The sequence below is a fragment of the Leuciscus leuciscus genome (genome assembly GCF_965113295.1).
Source record: "Leuciscus leuciscus genome assembly, chromosome: 18".
NCBI classification, from domain to species: domain Eukaryota; kingdom Metazoa; phylum Chordata; class Actinopteri; order Cypriniformes; family Leuciscidae; genus Leuciscus; species Leuciscus leuciscus.
In genome coordinates this window covers 6,659,154-6,679,050 of record NC_138742.1, presented here as the reverse complement: position 1 = coordinate 6,679,050, position 19,897 = coordinate 6,659,154, and the positions used below count along the sequence as shown (strand labels likewise).

Below are 19,897 nucleotides of genomic sequence, written 5' to 3'. Positions count from 1 at the left end.
TAATGTGATTTACCCCCCACTTTCAATTCTTTTACTTCAATGAAAGGTTAGAATTTTGCTCATTTTTTGAATGAAAGATCAAAAGGATAAACAATGCAGATTTATTTTTTACAGCCAGTTTTGATCATATTAACCAGGGGTGCCATTCATTCTGACCATGACTGTATATTTAACATTTATAATATTAATAATATTATGTATAATAATATTAAAAGCATTATTTTTGTTTCTTTTAGTGCTGGACAACGATTAATCGCAATTAATAGCATGCAAAATAAAAGTTTGTGTTTACATAATATATGTGTGTGTACTGTGTATAATTATTTTGTATGTATAAATACACACATATAAATGTATATTCAAGAAATATTTGTGTAAACTGTGTATACTGTATACATTTTTTTCATAATTTTTATATTTTATTATATTATAGCCTCGGTGAGTAGAAGAGACTTCTTTCAAAAACATTTTAAAAAATCATACTACCCCCAAACTTTTGAACGGTGGAGTCGGGCAGGTCTGAGTAACTCTCGTATCAAGTTTGTTGTCTCCGCATTTTGATGCCCAGAATCCATGTAATGAACACTGGTGCTTGAACAAGATTCAGGAACAGAACTGCTTTAAGGAAGCTGATTTTTAAATAAGAGCTCCATACGAGCGAGCTGCTCACCTGGACACATCCTCTTATCTGGAAATCATGGTCTGGATCTGTAAATATGCTCATAATCTGAGTAAACTCATGATGATAGAGCTGCATGGACATAACTTACCAATTGAAAAAGGGATAAAAGTGTCTTTTTTCCAAAAACATGCCATTTTCATCCAGAAAGTGCGCAGGGTTGAATTCATATGGAGTGCAGTACTCATTCTTGTCCTGTAGGATTGTCTCAACGGCAGCACCATCACACCCTGTAATAACCACAGATTTAGAGTTAAGTGAGTTACAGATTCATTATAGAGGCCATATTATGCTAATTATACATTCTTGAGTTTGTTTTTGGGCTCTACTAGAATAGGTTTGCCTGCTTTAATGTTCAAAAATACATTCTTTTCTCATATTCTCCATTGTTGCAGCTCCTCTCTTCCCAGTCTGTCAGTAACGCTCTGTTTAGTTCAAGCCCCTCCTTCTGAAAAGTACAGTATGCTCTGATTGGTCAGCTGGACCAGTGTGTTGTGATTGGACAAGCGCTTCGTTTGTGTTTGGGAAATGTCCCGCCCCTTTTCATAACCGCCAGTTTCAACACACTACTATAACTCAACAAGGCCCCGCCCCTTTATTCTGAGTGTGTCTTTGGCAGGAATTATTTAAATGAGGAATACTGTAATGTGTTCGTTCATAGAAGAAAACTCAAGACTACAATGGAGGCGTTTCAGGGAGTTTAATACAATGGGACAGAAAAGGCCTGCATGTCCCTCACCCTCTTGAAGAAATCGAGTTCGGTCAAGAGCAGGCCAGGATTTTAAGCTCAACTGACTCCAGAGGCTCGAAGGGAGCTCTCCATAGAGCAGAAACAACCTCAGAGAGGTCCCGGGGGGATAAGGCTCGCTGGTCAGACGCCCTGCCATATTTACAGAGTCCAACTCCACATAGACAAAAGAGATGCTCTGCACTGGGGAGAGCTTGCTCTTTTCCCAGTTGACCCTGTAAGGGTAGTTTGCCTATAGGGATTTAGGCTGCAGGATTGCCGAATGACTAAAGAAACGTTATCAGCAAAATGGTAGAAAACTGTAAATTTCTTGTCTATTACCACCCCCTGCCATCCCAACGACGGAAATAAGCACAGTTATCATAGCAAAATATGTGGTAGAGCATTGCTGTAGAGTGACGATATTGTATTGCAACAGGTGACACATGAATGTTAATACCGAATCAAAACAAGTTGGCACATCATTTGTAATTGAAAGGGTTTAATGACAATATCTGGTTATGGTTACACTTGAAATAGTTACAAAATAAATGTATGAGATGATAAAAACTCATACCATTAATCATACCCAGCAAATATGTAGAATGTTACCTGAGAGATAGAAAGAGAGGGAGAGCAAGCGAGAGAGAGAGAGAGAGAGAGAGAGAGACAAAGAGAGAGATTGAGAGTAAGAGACAAAGAAAAGAGGCAAAGAAAGAGTGCCCCAAGAAAGGGACCAAGAGGAAAAGAAGAGCCAGAGCAACTGTTACAATCTTATTTTATCCCTTCCTTGATCATGTGACTGAAACCCAAATGTAAGACATTGAATCTGACCAAATAGATAATTACAACTTCCCACACCATACTAAAGGTGTGACAATTCGTAGATGCCCAAAAAAAAAAAAAATTGGCCTACAGGCCTTGAGCACCATCAATACCTCTGTCTTTAGGAATTCCAAATGGCCCTTGTGGTAAGAGAGGGGGTTGAAACAGAAAAGCAAATGTCTTTGTTCATTTTCAAATATCTTTGATTATTTTCAATTCTACAACCGAAGCCCCAGATGGCTGAGGTGCCTAAGCACCACCCAACCTTGTACTGATATGCTCTGCTCTTGAAGCAAAGCGTCGGAACGGTCTGCGTTGAGGAAGATCAAGACATGAAAATACGTGTTTTTCAGGTTGATCGCTGCAAACCAATCCTGGTGAAACAGACGTACCCACGGGGGGCAGTGAGGAGTGCTAACCTGGGAGGGACAGCATCCGAAGTAGAGGCAGTGAGTGTGATGCACTTACCAGGCGCCGCGGGTCCCGTTAGGGACTCGCTAGGGAGGCGTGAGGAAGCAGCGTGTCCTCAAATGCACACTCTCTACCTGTGGCGAAAGAACGGGGGCTGGGAAGGAGGAAGCAGAGCGTCGTTCACTGCCCACGCACACCCTGTATGACCAGAGAGTTTGGAAACCGCTCTATCTTGAGAATTAGGGTACAGCTGGCCATGGGACAGTGGCAAAACAGAGCCAAAGTAAAGGCCACGTCACCTTCCTGTGAAGGGCTCGAGCGGCACTGTGAGGCTTAACAGCCAGAGCTGCCATCGTCTCACAGGAGCTGGACGGGAGCCACAGACGATTCCTCCAGATGGCGACACTTTGCGGGCATAAATGCACCGCAATTGCACACTCCACCTGGGGAATCCCCACGAACCCCCTGACCACCCCACAGTCGAAGGTAGTGAGAGAGGAAGAACTTTTAACAGATTTTGGCACTAATTTGCCTCCATACTTCCAAAGCTCTTCATGTACTTCCAGGAAGAAAGGATGAGTCCTTAGACTCCTCCGAATGAGTCCGAGCGCGCGGCAGCACGGGCAAGCATGGCTGTCATCTATGAATCCAATTCAGCATGAACAAACACAGCAGAAGCGGGAAGCTCAGCATCATCTTCCTCTCCAGAGCACGATAGCCCTCTCACTGATGCAGCTATCAACATCTGATCCTCATCCGGAGAGCTGAAATGGCGCACTGGGTTGCTCGTTTAGTTACCACTTGCAGGTGATTGGGCTCCCATGTGAGACCCCATGACGTCAGTCCGACATAACGTCAAACTTGACTGACTGAATAGGAAATACACGACATGAAAATTCATAAAGGAGGTGCTAACACATGTTCCAACTCCCAATAAAGCCCTCTTAAAGGAATATAAATACACCAGGGCATCTTAGGACGACACTACCTTCTCAATTTCATCCAGATAACAGTCAATGTAGTCTCTGGGGTTGGCCGGGTCTCTCTCCTCCTTGTGTTTTCTGAATTCCTCCTGCAGGAAGGGCTGAAGTTTAGACATGCTTGCGAATGCCGTCTGGTGTTGTCCTGGCAGCAACGACATGAGGGTGGGAAACTGATTATATAACTGTAAAGAGACAAATAGAGGACAAAAACAATTTCAAACAGTGCAACAATTAAACAAGGACTACTATTCCTTAAATGAAACTGATGTCCATAGTACTACTTGTCAATCAAGCCCATTTCATTTCCGTTTCAATGATATATATGAACTTTTTTATTTTTAGATTGTTAACCTTGTTTATGGCATTGTGATAGCAGGGTGAACTCGTACCCGACCCCAGTTTGAGATGGGAAGCTGTAACATGTCATCCACATACTTCTGCATCAGATGAAACTGATGATCATCATACTCAAACCTGTGACCAAACACCAACCCGCTGATTATATTAGCCACGGCACTGGTCACAAGATGCTGAGGGTCAAAGGGCAAACTTAGAAACAAAACCGAATTAAAGAGCAATGTTATAAGATTTAACAACAGAAAACCTGAAAAACAAACAAACATCTCCTAAAAAACACATTTTCCTTCCTTTGACCTTCAAAAAAGACACTTGCACTTGCAGATAGTGGCCTCTAGAGGATAGTATGTACACACAGACCTTCAAGACATGATTATGACACTGAAAAACTAATATTTTATTCCCTGGTTATAATATAGATTTTTTTTTAAAAGTGCATTCATTCGGTTTTCATATTTTTTGTTATAATAAAATAATGACAGTAATCTTTTCTGTGAAGAAAAAAAAAGGTGTTTGGCAATAAAATGATGCTCACTGACCTTGTTCAGTCTGTACAGAGTCACAGAGACAGCGACACTCCTGCAGGATGAAGTTTTCTAGAGTTTTCTTCCCCACACCAAAGTATTTTAGTGTTGCCAGAGCAAAACGCCTCTGTTGACGCCACATGTGGCCATTTGACATAAATAGACCTACAAAGAAAGAATGATTTTATAATGTTTAAGATTTTGCCAGTATTTGAATCAGATGCAATATAACTTTTTCTCCATCTGTACCTTTCCCTTTACTGAGCTTGTCAACTATAGGGAAGTGCGGCCGGTCTGTGAAGATGGCCGCCTGTTCCACAAATGCCTCTTTGAAAGTCTCGTATCCAGTGAGCAGTATTCAGGGCTGGTTTCCCATATAAAGTGTGCTCACTTCTCCATACATCTCAGCAATCTGATCAACATGATCTTCATGTTATACATTCACATAAAATAATTGTACATACTACAGGGTGGGCCATATATATGGATACACCGCAACAACATGGGAATGGCTGGTGACACCAAAGTCCCGTTTGTGGCACACCAGTACATGTGAGGGGGCAAACTCCTCAAGATGGGTGGTGACCATGACATAATACTAATGTGCCACAAACAGGACCTCAATATCACCAACCACTCCCATGCCACCACGGTGTATCCATATAAATGGGCCACCCTGTATATTGAATACATCATATGAGGCTTACCCTCTGAAAGGAGCCCAGTGTATCCCTAAAGCCTATATTCATTGCGTTTCCAAACAAGGGCAGAAGGAAGGGTCCAGGCGGCATGTTCTTTGACTGAACATCTCGCAGGTGTTTCACCAACAGCAGAACACACAGAAATATCAGGAGTCCCTGAACATCCATCCACTGACCCATCAGCTGTGACAACACTGACGCCATGCTTACTGAGACCAGAGAGACCATTACACACAGACATTTAACTTACAAAGACATTTATAATGTAACAAAAGATTTCTATTTCAAAGAAACAGTGACAAAAAAATCCATAAAAATTTATATTATGGCCTTTTTCAAAGTCTCGATTTTGTTTTTGGGCTCTAGTAAAACAGGTTTTCATACTTGATGTTCAAAAAACATCATTATTTTTCTCATATTTGTCATTGTTGCAGCTCCTTCCAGTCTGTCAGTAATGCTTTGTTCAGTTCCCTATGAAGCCCCTCCTTCTGAAAAGCGCAATGTGCTCTGATTGGACAGCTGGACCAGTGTGTTGTGATTGGTCAAGTGCCTTGAGTGTGTTTGGGAAGTGTCCTGCCCCTTACCATAACCACCAGTTTCAACAGATTACTACCTACAGTTGTAATCGAAATTATTAAATATGGCTAAGTCAAAAGAATGGACCAGGTTCAGAAAAACCCTCGAGTGACTGCAAAAGACCTGCAGCAAGACTTGGTGGCAACAGGCACTTATGTTTCAGCTGCACAGTAAGGAGCGCACTAAACGCATGCCTGAACTCCAAGAAGTACACCACTACTGACTCAAAAGCACAAGAAAGTTGGCTCCTATTTGCTTAAAATCATATAAATAAGTCACAGAAGTTTTGGGATTCTGTCTGGATGAAGAAGAATGAAGCATATGCTGAATATAACACTGTCTACAGTTCAGCATGGTGTGGCCCGGTGATGCTCTGCGGCTGCTTTGCATCCTCTTGCACTGGAAACCTGTAGCGAACATTTGCACAGTGGTGTATATACTTGTATTATACATAAAGTATATATTTATTTACCTAATTAATCTATAAGAAGTACTGAGTTATGGATTGAAGCCAGTTTTGAAGGTAGTGAGTGATAATGTAACACCAAAATTTTCATAAAATAAGACAAAAATCAAATGTAAATGGTAAGCTATAGTGTAAAGAATCAATCTTGAATTAATTTCAAAGTTGACATGCTGCCATTTTCCAAACGAACAACAGGTCAATTTGTGGGGCATGTTTTATCTCACATCTGAAGAATCAGTGAATGTCTGACTATAATAGTCCTGAACTTTCAAACGCTGCATACAGAACTAGGACATAGAGTATGAAACATGTCAGAGAGAAAATCCTCCTAATTATCATACAGGTCCCATCGAGGAACTCGGATCTGATAAATCAATTCACACAAGACGTTATATTACACTCTTGACCTTGTAAACAGAAACTGTTGTCAGTTATGAATGTTTATGACAGCGTCTGTTGCAGCTGATATGTATGAAGTGGCCTAGTTTCCCACTGATGTTTCCCACTGTTATTATTGTTTTATTGTAAGCAGGCGAATTGCTTTACAGAAAAAGTCCCTTCAAGACTCTTTCAGCTCGATGCAAGAAAGACATTTGACAACTGCTTCCTCACTGAATAAACCTGAATTAACAAGTACAAGCAGGATGGCTGTTGGGTCAGAAACACAAACATCTTAAATGTTAATATGGGATAATTACAATCGCTTTTCCACTTGCCCTTCGCGTTTGATCCCATTTAAGGCTTATGGAACTGTGATAACATTCCATCACTGTGCTAAAACCCACTTCATTAATTTTAATAAGTGAGGGGAGATAATTGGCTGTTCTCAATGGCAGATCAAACTGAGTGTTCATGCTTTTACTTTTTACTTTTACTTCAACTTGATCATTATTTTTGTAAGTTATAATTTTAGTTATAAGTTATAAAGCTATAAGGTTATTATATAAGTTATCGAAAAAGTAATTTTTGTAAAAGTAAAAAAAAAAAAAAAAATTCAAGGTAAAAACAAACAAAAACATTGTTTGCAAGTACCAACAAGTAATTTTCCATTGCTATTTTACAATTTCTAGACATTACACCAGCCAGATTTGAATAATACTTTAAACAAATAAATAAAAATGACTTCAATTCATAAATAGGAAACAGGTTAATTTAAGTAATTTTACATGAATTCATCAAATAACCAAACCTGACCAGACTAATGCGTTTAATTCATTTTAGTATGAAAGACCACATTAAAATGTTATGGTCTACCTTGATGTGATTTTATACTTTATTTTAGATAAGTTATAAAATATTTCAAAAAAATTCCCATCTGCCTACGGCTCGCCTACTTTTCAACGTCACAGTGCACAAGTTCAGAATAAAATCTAAAAATGATTTATATAGAAATGTAATTTTTGGTTTTCATGAATGTGAAAAGTGATATTTATTTTATAAACATTGTTTTTTTGTTCTCTAAATATCACATTCACAAACGTAAATGTTCTAAATGCAATCCTCTATTTTTAAGATTTTAACTTGAAATGAAAATGTATTTTTAATCTATTGAGTTCTCTAAAAACGTATTATACTTACTAAAGAACAGTGGCTGTGTTTAAGGACTTGGCACTTAATCTGGACTGAAAGCTGACCAAACAGACCAAACAGAACAATTGTCATGTTATGAAAATGACGATAATTGTAGTTAATGTTTTTTTGTTTTTGTTTTTCGTTTCTTTTCTTCAAGCATTTAATAATAAAAAAATATATATTTCTAAAAAAAAATGTAATTTTTTTTTTTTTTACATTTATAATATTATACTAAAATATATATTTTTGACAATTATAATACATATTTATATATTTAAAATAGAATAATTAACCTTTGCATGTTCCTTAAATCATTCTGTGCTAAAGACTTATTTGTTTTCCTGCTAGCATTGGATCACTTAAAAAGGATCCATTAATAACTTTTTCATATCTTTTTTAAAAAATGTGTCAGGCTTTGGTTTGGAGCAGAATTTTTTTTTTTGTAAAAAATGATTGTCAAGTTGTTTTAGATAAATTTGACATAGTGTCACACATTTATTTGTGTAAAATGACATGACATGAGAAACAGGAAAAACATATTTTGTGTTTTTCTACAACTTTCGTAACGTATTCCGATTATTGTTACATGGCATGACTGGACACATGGATCACAGAACAATATTTTTTTTTTCCTTTTTTTTTTTTGACTATGTGAGAAAACAATTACAATTTGGCAGCAAAGGTGAAAACATGTTGATGCGGTAAGCAGGAAAATTGCCTAGAGTTATTTTTTTCACCTTTACTGAAAATGCATGAAAGAGGGAACAGCAGAAGTGGACGAAGCCTTCAGTCTAACGTCCCAATCTTACTTCTGAATGATAATTATTTTTTTCTTTTGCCAGTTTGAAACAATTATCCCCTTTTTTTGAGATTGAAAATCTTGTGATGTGATGTTTAGATCTGAAGCTTCGTTAAGATGATCTGAAATTATAGCCCTTAGTTGTGAAGTAAACATAGATATGAATCTTTTTAGATCATCAGTCAATGTATAAAACCATTTATAAGTGTGTATAACTGCTGTTTTCTTTCATTTATATATACATTTTCAGTAGAAGTTTTTGTGTATAGTGTCTCCCTCCATTATAAAACACATTTTTGGTAACACTGCTAGATGAAAATAAAACACATCTGCAGTTTTGTTTCGCCATTTGTGATCTTTTGTTTTTTCATCAAGGGCTGTATATCTAAACCATCAACCCGTAGTGAGCAGATCTCTAAGTACTTCTGTTTCTAAGCAGCATAATCAATTATAGAAAACCTGAAAGTGAGTAAAATGTAAGTATTCACAAATACAATAACGCAGCCCAAAGTACTCAGCCATAAATATCTGCAAAAAAAAGTAGGAAAATCAAACCAAAGTGGGTTGTGGGAAGAGTAGGAAATGGATAACAGCAGAAAACTATTCTAGATTCACAGTGCATGTCTCCACAAAACAAGAAAAATAAGACTGATATGAATGATAAAGAAGAGTCTCTCCTCTTTCTCGAGTTCAAATTCAGTTTGAGAATGTTTAGTGTCTCACAGCACTCCGATAAAGAACATGTAATGTATTGTGATTCCATTCCTTCTAAAGTCTCCCAGCTTCCTCAGTTTTCCTCATCATGACCTCCAAAGGTCGTTTGACTTCACCGCACCGGCTCACAGATGCCGATCAAACTGAAGCAAACATGCTTTTCTCCTCGTGATAAAGGGCTGAATCAAACCGTGGTTGTTTTTTCTCAGTTAGGTTCCACTGTAAGCTTCACGAGGGAGCTGCGAGGTCTCGTCGATGGTGACCACCAGTTCCTCTGGTCTGATGGCGTTCGGGAAGTCGGAGTGATTGTACACGATGTCCACCGGACGAGAGAGTTGGCTCATTTCATTGACGCTGCTGCTGATGCAGTTCACCTCACTCTTGCTCCTGCGGTCGTCTGAACGAGGCCCAAACACCCACTCTGATGAGACACACAGATTACAGATGATTATCAGTCAGAGGATCCACTGCATGAGGGGACATTATCACTCTGAAAAATAAAGGCGCTTTATGGTTCCACGAACAACCTTTAGCATCCACGGAACCTTTCCACTCCACAAAACGGTTCTTCAGGTTATTAAAAGGTTCTTGTTCATTGAAATGTTCTTTGCGGAACCAAAAAAAAATTTCTTATATGGCATCACAGCAAAAACACAGTTTTAGAACCTTTATTTTTAAGAGTTTGATAGACACTCGAAAAATATTTACTCGTAAATTTAAGATTTATGTATCTGGATACATAATAATGCACATACAATTTTCCTCAACTTGGATTACTAAACTAATAAAGTTAATGTGATGCACATTTGTCAGTCAGACATAAAACAAAACTGTTAAGATTTCTGCAATAGCACTAATAAACTGAATGTGTTTCAAATACACAATGACCAGGTTTATATATTTTTCACCAATCAATCCAATCTGTTTCATTTTCATACATTTGAACTGTGTATTGCTTGTTTCACGGCAAGCCATACTTAATCCAAGTTTAACTTAATAAATGTAACTGTTTTCACAATTAACAGATTTATGCTGATTCTAAGATATTTAAATAAATTAATTTAGAAATTATTTAAATAAAATCAAATATGTTCAAATAATTAATAATAAACTATACAATGATTTTTGTTTTGTTTTAATCTGACATGTTTAATTTATGCATGCCTGACAGATATGCATCACATTAAGCTTATTATAGTTTGCTTGTGTTTCCATCCAAAATAATTGACATTTTATTTGCAATTCAAATACACAGATCTTAAATTTAGGCCTAAACATTTTTTGAGTTCATTAAAAAAACAATGGTTACTGTTCTGGATTCTGACTGGCCAAAAAATCATTCCAGTCAGGCTAAAAGACATACAGTAACATCACCGATGTAAAACACCCGTTTTCCGGCTGTATATATCACCGTCAGCGTTGGGTGTATTACACCGTAAGTGTTGGGGTAAATTACTGTAATTTAATAACTTTTCCCTCGAAAAAGTAAAGTAAGGGATTACTCTTAATTTTTCTGTAATTTAATTACAGTTACTTCTGATGTAACTGAGCTAAAAAACTGTGTATAGACCAATCCGATCTCACTGCAATTCGTACGCATGCATTTTATGAGGTGGCTAAATCGCGTTAAATATCATGAGGTCAGACTGGTATATACCAGTGGTTCTCAACTCCAGTCCTTGGGAGCCGCTGCTCTGCACATGTTGTATGTCTCTCTTATCTAACACACTCAGTTCAGTTCATGGAGTCTCTCCTGTGTGCTCACGAAAAAGAAAAAAACTATTCTAAATGTCCAAAATGTATTGTCTGATGTTAAAAAAGTATGTTTATTATGTAACCTTCTCCCTTTAAATTGTTTGGTCAGTTTAAGGATAATTCATGCAATTGTATATTATTTATTTGAAAGAATTAAAACAGTTTCATGTCTATCCTTGTATTATTCAGCTGGTTGAGGTTGATATGGGATTTAGAAATTAATAATAATAATAATAATAATAATAATTCGTTACATTTATATAGCGCTTTTCTAGGTACTCAAAGCGCTTTACATGAAAGGGGGGAATCTCCTCAACCACCACCAATGTGCAGCATCCACCTGGATGATGCGACGGCAGCCATACTGCGCCAGAACGCCCACCACACACCAGCTTACTGGTGGAGAGGAGACAGTGATGAAGCCAATCAGTATGGGGATGATAAGGAGGCCATGATGGACCGAGGCCAAGGGGCAAATTTGGCCAGGATGCCGGGGCATCCTAAATTAATTAGTAATAAGTAATTAAATACATATTAGAGTACAGTAATCTAATTACACTGTTGAAGAGGTAATTAGTAACTAGTAATTCATTGATTTTTTAGAGTAATGTACCTAACACTGATCACAATGCAGCGACACTTAATAATATTAAATATGTGGCAATTTGTTGGTATAAATTAAAAAAATCAAATTTTATGCCAAAAATATGCTCACATTTGTAGAATATATATAGTGATTCTCAACAGGATGGGTCCTTGCAACGTAAAGGCCCTTTCACACCAAAATTGCAATGAATAAGCCTTAGGCTCAAGCAGATGCAAATTCAGTCCTGTACAGTAGAAGCTTCTGCTTCATCCCGCTCCTTTTCCAAGTGAATTTTGGCTTTTGCATAGTTTGTGCTGTTTAATAATTATTTTAAACTTAGGAAACTAGCATTGAAACCAGCATGTAAAAAACCTTAATTAAAAAATGTAATAATCAATTAAATAGGAATTTACAGCTTATGATATTACACTGTACCCACATTGGACCAGCTGTTTGGAAAATGAATGTATGGATGATTCAGATGCGGGTGCCATCTTCTGGCGATATGCGGAAATTCATTCGGCACGAGCCTCACAGTGCATTATGGGTATTCTCTAGCCTTTGAGCGTACATCGGTTGTACAGTCGTTATTGTGGTGCATTGTGGGATTGAATGAGTGCACTTGATAACGTCCACTATATGGTTTCGGACAACACTACTAATGGCCGTCCCCTCAATAGTGCCCTATATAAGGGTAAGGGAGGCAAATTCGGACACAGCCCAAAACTCTTACTTCAGCAATAAATAAAAAAGAAACACAAATGTGATGTTTATCTGAAGTAATTAATCTTTGCTTATTAGTAAAGTTGAGTTGGATTATCGAAGGTCAGCAGCAAGCAAGACGCTAATAAAGTGAGATTACATACATAAAGTATATTTGTGCTATTTCACATATTTAATTAGTTTAGGTTTGTGTAATATTCTGAGTTTGCATTTCACTTATTTTTATGAGGAATACTGTTTTTGTGCAAGTGAGATGAGTAAATGCATGTTCACATTAGTCTAGAACTACAAAAACCATCATGTTCACACACAACACCTCTTAACTTACACACAATTTCTCTCAACTTGTGTAACTTATTTTGAAAAAACAACTCTAAATTTAAAAGTAATGCTTTACAAGTTACTTGAAAAGTAATCTGATTACATAACTTGTGTTACTTGTAATAACAGCCTGTGATGAATGTTGTTTTAGACAACAAATGATCTTGGGGACAAAGGACTAAGGTTAAAAATCGCTTCAGAGTCATTCAAGCAAATACAGGAGTGAGGGTTGTCAGGACAGTGACAATAAATGCTTTATTTTTTATAACTTTTTATTCAAGGCTTATTCAGTCAAATTTTTGCCACATACACATATTCAAATCTGTATGTTCTTTGTGCCAAACATTTAAACAATGTTATTCAGTTTTCTTTTTAATTGTTAGGATGGCAAACATTTCTTCAGGCATCCAAGTATTTTTTAAAGAAAAATTGTTTTTGGAATTTTTTATTTAAATTGGTCACCTTCTGAACAATTTGAAAAAGTGACCTTGCATACCCACCCACACACACACACACACACACACACACACACACACACACACACACACACACACACACACACACACACACACAATGTCATTGATTATTTCTACAATGATGTCTTTTGTATTTATACATAAAAGGCTCGTACATGGTGGATAAAGAGAATAAAGCGGCCATAGAATACTTTGTTTTGAAATGGCCATAATGAAGTTCGGTGTTTTTCATGCCAAAAGCTTGCTGTGAATAGGCCTTTACTCTGTCACTGTCGACACTGATTCGTTCCTAGTTTAATGACTAGACAAATAGAATAACTTCTCTCCAGAATAGGGGAAAAAACATGGAACTTTCATGAGTCAGAGTTCTGATTCTAAACAACTCACAATACACAGACAACTTTGAAGTCTGAATTAATCTATTGAGTCCATTTTGACAAAACAATGTGAAACTATTTGTTGTGGAAAATGGTATGTGGAGACAGATTAAGTCAGAAAACTGTGACCGAAAGCACAAGACACAAGACACAGAGAAGCAGTAAACAGCCTCTGGCAGCAGAAGTGAGATGTTAAACCATGATATGCAAGCTGTACTGACAGAGGTGGAGATACACATTAATATTCATATTCACAAGCCATTAATGCCATGACATTAATGTAAATTTTGTCTAACACAAAAGAGGCATGCACACTTTCACAGACACATTATACAAACATTACACACGTTATTATTCAAGGACATAAACTAAGTAAAAAAAAAAAGCCCATGACTTGATTAACAGGTCTGATTTCAATGATTTAATGAAAAGCATGATGGAAAACGAAAAAGATGTGCAAGCTTCTTTATGAAAAAGAAACCGAGAACCTCACAAAAAACAAGAACATGTCCGGATCATATTTCACAATTCATGAAAACAAAATTTACATTCCAGTAAGTAGAGCTTATTTCTGTAATGCAATACACACTACATATTATATATGAGCCCCAGGCTGATGTCTGACTGCATTAATGAAATACCTTGCAGTTCACCTATTGATAATTAAAGTACTACACTGCTTGATTAATGATTCAAATAACTCGTCCGGTCTGAATGCTCCATCAAACTGCACACTTAGTTCAGATCCATGACAGAAGCCACCAGCCTGGCAGCGCTAAACGCATTCGCCTTTGACTCAGAAAGCATCCTGGAATTAAGATGAGCAGATAATACAGCAGAGTCAGACTGAAGGGTGCGAGTAAACAAAAGTGGCTGATAAGCAGAGACATGTGATGGCATGAAAACTTCCCACATACACATTTATGCCAATTAGGCTGAACTGCTTCAGTGAAAGAGGGAGAGGGAAAATAAGCAAGGCAAAATAATCAGGACATTAAAAGGGCTTTTTATAATTCCGGAGAATGAACACATGCTGTAAGAGAACTGGCTCTTCTATACATTCTGCATTTTTTTAGGGCTGAGCAACGATTAATCACATCCAAAATAAAAGTTTGTGTTTACATAATATATGTGTGTACTGTGTATAATTATGTTGTATATATAAATACACACAAATGCATGTATATATTTAAGAAAAATGTGTTATTTATATATAAAATATTTATATTTCTATATAATATAAATGATGTATAAATATATATACAGTATATACATGCATATATTTTTTAAATATATACATGCATATGTTTGCATTTAAATATACAAAATAATTATACGCAGTACACACACATATATTATGTAAATACAAACTTTTATTTTGGATGCGATTAATCGCGATTAATCGTTGCCCAGCCCTGTTGCATTGACTTTTTATATGACAGGTTGTGTAAATAATCCTCCAATGTTATGTTTTTTTTTTTGTTTTTTTTTTACTTATATTGTATTTTCAATTTTAAAACTGTTCATGATAAACACTAGATTTTCCATTTGCTGAAGAAAATATTAGTGGTGGTTGCCATGCCAATGCAAAAGTCAATGCCACTATAGGGAGATCTGGTGTTCATGGTGGATTCCCAGCTTTTTTTTTTTTTGCCAGATGTTTTATTGTCCACCAAGAAAAAAAAAAATGCAGCTCCAGTCACTTAGAAAAGTAATAGCACTATTTTTTTTGTTTTGTTTTTTTTAAAGAAAACCCCAACCCAAAGAATCAGCAATAATAATGAGGCTTGCCATATCGCAATGAACAAGCAGATGAAATGCAAACTAAATAGTGTGCATTACTATAGGAAAAAAAGAGCTCCCTACTTCCCGTCTGACCCTGGAGAGAGAAATACTACAGTGAGAATCTCACCAAACAGACAATCTTCACATTTACACCTCCAGGATCGACACAAATGCACTGAGCACATCTACAGCTCATGAAGGATGAGAGCGCGCTGTAACCAGGGCTTTTGGGGAAATCTCTTAGGTATTGTTGAGTGCTCATGTCCCCTCTCTGCTTCTTTTGTGCATGCGTGTGTGTGTGTGTGCAGTGTGTGTGTGTGTGTGTGTGTGTGTGTGTGTGCAGTGTGTGTGTGTGTGTGTGTGTGTGTGTGTGTGTGTGTGTGTGTGTGTGTGTGTGTGTGTGTGTGTGTGTGTGTGTGTGTGTGTGTGTGTGAGTGTGTGTGTGTGTGTGTGTGTGTGAGTGTGTGTGAAACTCGCCTGCTTCATCGCTTCAGGTAAACGTCAAGGTCTTTGAAAAACAGAGGTGAGGGACTGTAATTCCTTTTCACTCCCTTCCGGATACTCAACTCTGAGCTTTCAGGAATCAGCCGAGATGTTTGTGGAGGTGAATGTAAATGTGTGAATGTACAACAGAGGTGCATTTTGGCACTGAGACTCCGTGATGTAAGAACTGATGCAGACAGTAGTATGCACCATCAAGGACCTTGCAAACAAAATGTCACGAGTCTATTAGCACTCACGTACATATGCGTAAATATCAAACATAATCCCCCAAAAAACACACTTCAGCAAAACTCATCATAACCCCTTATGAATGTGAATGCCTAAACACACCAAAAGCTCACAAAAACCCCAAAGCACACAAATACACACTTTCAGTAAACTATTTCATATAATATTATGAAAATGACTATAATACTATATAAAATGCCTATAGTACTGGTAAATGGCTGTAATAAATGAATAAATGAGCTATAAATGTATAAGGTCCATGTATGGTAAATGTTTTAACTGGTCCAGTGTGGAGGCTGATCTGTTGGCTGGTTTTAGAGAGGTTTTACAGGAACACTCTCTGAACTTTGACTAACGTTCTGACAATGTTCTCTCAATGTTATGAACAAACGTTCTTCCAGTAACATTGATAGAATGTTTGTTCAACTGGTCTTTAGCACAAACCCGTTATTTATACATCATTCATGGAACTTTTTTTCTGAAACGTTTTAGTTCTTCTAACGACTAATTGTTTTAGAATGTTTAAGGATGACGAAATGGAATGTTCGCATAACCAAGAAAAACGTTTTTAAAACATTAAACACGTTTCGAACGTTCAGTAAACACTAAGAAATAACGTTTTCATAACCTGATGGGAACATCAGCAAAATGTTCTTAGAATATATTTTTTTTTTGTTAGATCGGCACTTTTGCTTAGGGCTGGGTATCGATTAAAATGTTCCAATTCAATTCGATTTCGATTCGCGAGCTCTCACTTCGATTCGATTTCAATTCTCGATTCGATTTCGATTCTAAATTCGATTTTCGATTCCCGATTCGACTCTTGATTCGACTCAATGAATATAGATTTAATACAAATCCTATATTTATCAAAAAGAACAGTGAACATAAGTTTACAAGTTGTTAACTAATAAAAAGAAATTAAGAGCCACACATATATTAACTCTTTTTATTTTAGGTACACTTGGGTACATTAAAACAGAACCTAATATTTCAAATGCATACAATGATTAAACAGGATTTTGATGCAAGATGAAAAATTGATGCTGACCATTGATTGGTCAAAACAGTTGTCAGAACAGTTGCATATGCCTTAATCAAACAAGATCAGGTTATTTTATGTTTAATATAAAATAAACATAAAATCTCACAGCATTAGCTGTAACATGGAGGCTGCAAGCCTATGAACAGTGTAGGAAAACTAATACTGTGTTTTGGGGTGATAAATAAATAAATGTGGAAAAAATCGATTCGTGGCCTTTGAGAATCGATTTTGAATCGACCACATTTTAAAAAACGATACAAAATTTTGCCCAGCCCTACTTTTGCTGGTTTAGGCTGGGAAACCAGCTTGAGACCTAAGGCTTGTTTTATTTATTTTTTATCAGCAGCAGTGCAATGAACCAAACAGGTGCAGACAGAGTTGCATTTTTGTATTCAGTGTTGAATCTTTCTGATATTAATGCATACCCAAAACACACAAACATTTGCACAGTGTTTCGTCAGAGTGTTGTTTAGTTGATCACACAGTATGCATTAACAGAATGCACTTACCCAAACACTCATGCACGAGATCCTTCACCAGGTGCCCCACGATCGCGTACGCCACGGCCACCACCACCAGCGCGGCCATGACCAGGTACAGCACCGCCTTGGGCAGCGGTATCGATTCCCTCGGCGGCGTCCTGTAGTCCGTGTACTGCAGGTCACTCTCGGAGTACGAGTACTGAAAGACGTGCTCCGTCCCGGACGTGTGATTGGAGTTGAGCGGCGGGTGACTAGCGCTCATCCCGGTCAGATCGGGCTCCAGAGCCGTCACCATGGTGCTCGTAACAGCCTCCACCCGATCCTGAACAAATCCCGCTGATTTATTCACAAGAGGCAAGATCTGAGAGAGAAAATAACTCCAGTCCTTGATGGCTGTGGTGTTGCATAAAAACATAATGCCTTTGGATGTTAGCTTATCACTTCTGGTGGAAGTGACCTCCGGCATCACCGGTGGATGTAGTTGCGCCAAACTCTTGCTGAAGTCTCGTAACGCTCAGTTTATCCAAATTAGGGTATCAGTTTCCTCATGCATCAGTGCAACGTGGATTTTCCTGGTTTAATAAGAGAGAAATTTGGACCGAACGCTAAAAAATTATTGATAAATAAATAAGAATTTCAAGAACATTCCCAAATTCAGCTGCGTTATTTCCACATAAACACGGCATTCGCTTGTTAAATGAGATACATGTTCTGTAAATGAAAATGCTGCAGTAAGAGCTTTGACTATAAATAATTAGTGCGCCGTGTTCTATTCAGAGCATTCCCAAATTTTAAGAATTTCCACGTATAAGACGATCGTTCGCGTCCACATAAAGTCGCAAGGAGCAATAAATATCCTGTAATACATCAAACACGTCGTTCAAATTAATAAATCTCATAATATTCAAAACGTTTCCAAATGCAAGGACGTTCTCAGAGAAATAGTTTCACATAGGATGTTTGCGATGATCATTCGAGTTTGTTTGCTGTGGAAAGAATTCTGGTTTCCTCGTTTAATGAGACAAAATGCAAGCAAATATTATTTAGTAAATGGAAAATGGTGCAGTATACGAGATTTGAGGATAAATAATAAAACATGTCTGCGATTAAATTAACTATTCGAAACATTTTCAAACATTCTGTTTTCCAAATAACAACATATTTGCGATGATATCGCGTCCATAAAAAGTCGTTAAGAGTAATAAATATCCCTCAGCAGGCTAATGTCGTAACCTATACACGACGTTTCTCATTATATAGAAAATATACACAAAAATTCCAAATTCATGTCCTTCTCACAAGAAAGTGTTTCCGCGTAAACGAAATATTCGCGTCCATAAAAAGTCCTTTAGAGTAATAAATATCCCTCAGCAGTCTACACGTCAAACCGCTGACGAAACGATCAAACGCGTCAGCATTTTCCTCACGAGCTCCAAACACGCGCGTCAGTTTTGTATGCAGGTGGTGGCGGGATTCAAAGCGAGCGCGTTCAAGAGCGTAACGAGGGTCGCCTTCAGCGGGTCTAACCCCGCGTTGACCTGGAAACTGGTTTTGTACGGTTTTCCTATCCTTTTCTCAAGGTAGTAGCCTATAAGGACGCCGCCGCCTGCACTGGGAGCGCGCGCAGATCAGTGCTGAAGGGAGCGCGCGCGGAGAAAAAACCGTCAAGGCTACTCGAAGGTAGCAATAACTTTCACAAAAACACTTCAGACATAAGCTTTTGTATGACATGCATTGGAACTTTCAAGAGGAAAAAATAATTTCATTGCAGACTATTATGTTGGAGTCTTTTTTTAGTCATTAACCACTTCAAGGTTAAAGGAGACTAGGCAAAGTGAACGGAGACATCACTTTAAATTTGGTCTGAAATGGTCTTAAATAATCACATTTATACAATCACCATGACTAACAGGGTAAAAATGGTGGTCCTGGGCCTCAAACTCCTTACTGTGGATAATTTGTCACCTAACTACACTCATAAGCCGTGCGCGCCAAAGAAATCACGTGTTCCTTTTTTTCTGATCACGTCTCGAGATATCCTCTCTAGCTCCTGATAAGAGATGAAGAGAAAACATCCTTCGTGTGACCCGTGCCTCACGACTCCAAGAGCCCAGAGATAGAGATACATATCTTAATGTGACCAACTTCGTTGACTGGACAACCTGAACATAAGTATGTATATGTTTACTCTACCTGAAACTCTCCCCATTACCTTACTTACAAAACAAACATAAACAAGCCTAAGATGTTTTGCAGGTCTAGTTTGCTGGTTTTAGAGGGG

At 37.6% G+C, this 19,897-nt stretch overlaps 2 protein-coding genes and 1 pseudogene across 3 annotated transcripts in view; 1 reads left to right on the top strand and 2 right to left on the bottom strand.

The window, feature by feature from the left end:
• LOC309480930 (uncharacterized protein) overlaps positions 1–19,897 on the top strand; it is a 232,148-nt gene that overhangs the window by 99,880 nt on the left and 112,371 nt on the right. The window lies entirely within an intron of this gene.
• LOC309480228 (cytochrome P450 2C23-like) lies at positions 621–5,473 on the bottom strand (annotated as a pseudogene). Its single transcript has 9 exons — positions 5,214–5,473; positions 4,756–4,918; positions 4,522–4,671; positions 4,015–4,229; positions 3,617–3,807; positions 2,942–3,047; positions 2,504–2,650; positions 771–909; positions 621–688 (listed from the first exon to the last, which is right to left on the bottom strand). The product of its transcript is annotated as a cytochrome P450 2C23-like (transcript).
• Positions 8,316–19,192, bottom strand: LOC309480974 (uncharacterized protein). Its single transcript, XM_082145749.1, has 2 exons — positions 17,644–19,192; positions 8,316–9,755 (listed from the first exon to the last, which is right to left on the bottom strand). The coding sequence occupies exons 1-2, from the start codon at positions 18,080–18,082 to the stop codon at positions 9,544–9,546; spliced, it is 651 nt and encodes a 216-aa protein (XP_082001875.1). The 5' UTR covers positions 18,083–19,192; the 3' UTR covers positions 8,316–9,543.

Excerpts from the sequence above, each read along its gene's own strand:
- LOC309480974 (XM_082145749.1), bottom strand. The coding sequence starts at position 18,082 with ATGCCGGAGGTCACTTCCACCAGAAGTGATAAGCTAACATCCAAAGGC. Across the intron at positions 9,756-17,643 it reads TCTCGTGCATGAGTGTTTGG|AGTGGGTGTTTGGGCCTCGT; the intron begins GTAAGTGCATTC and ends GTGTCTCATCAG.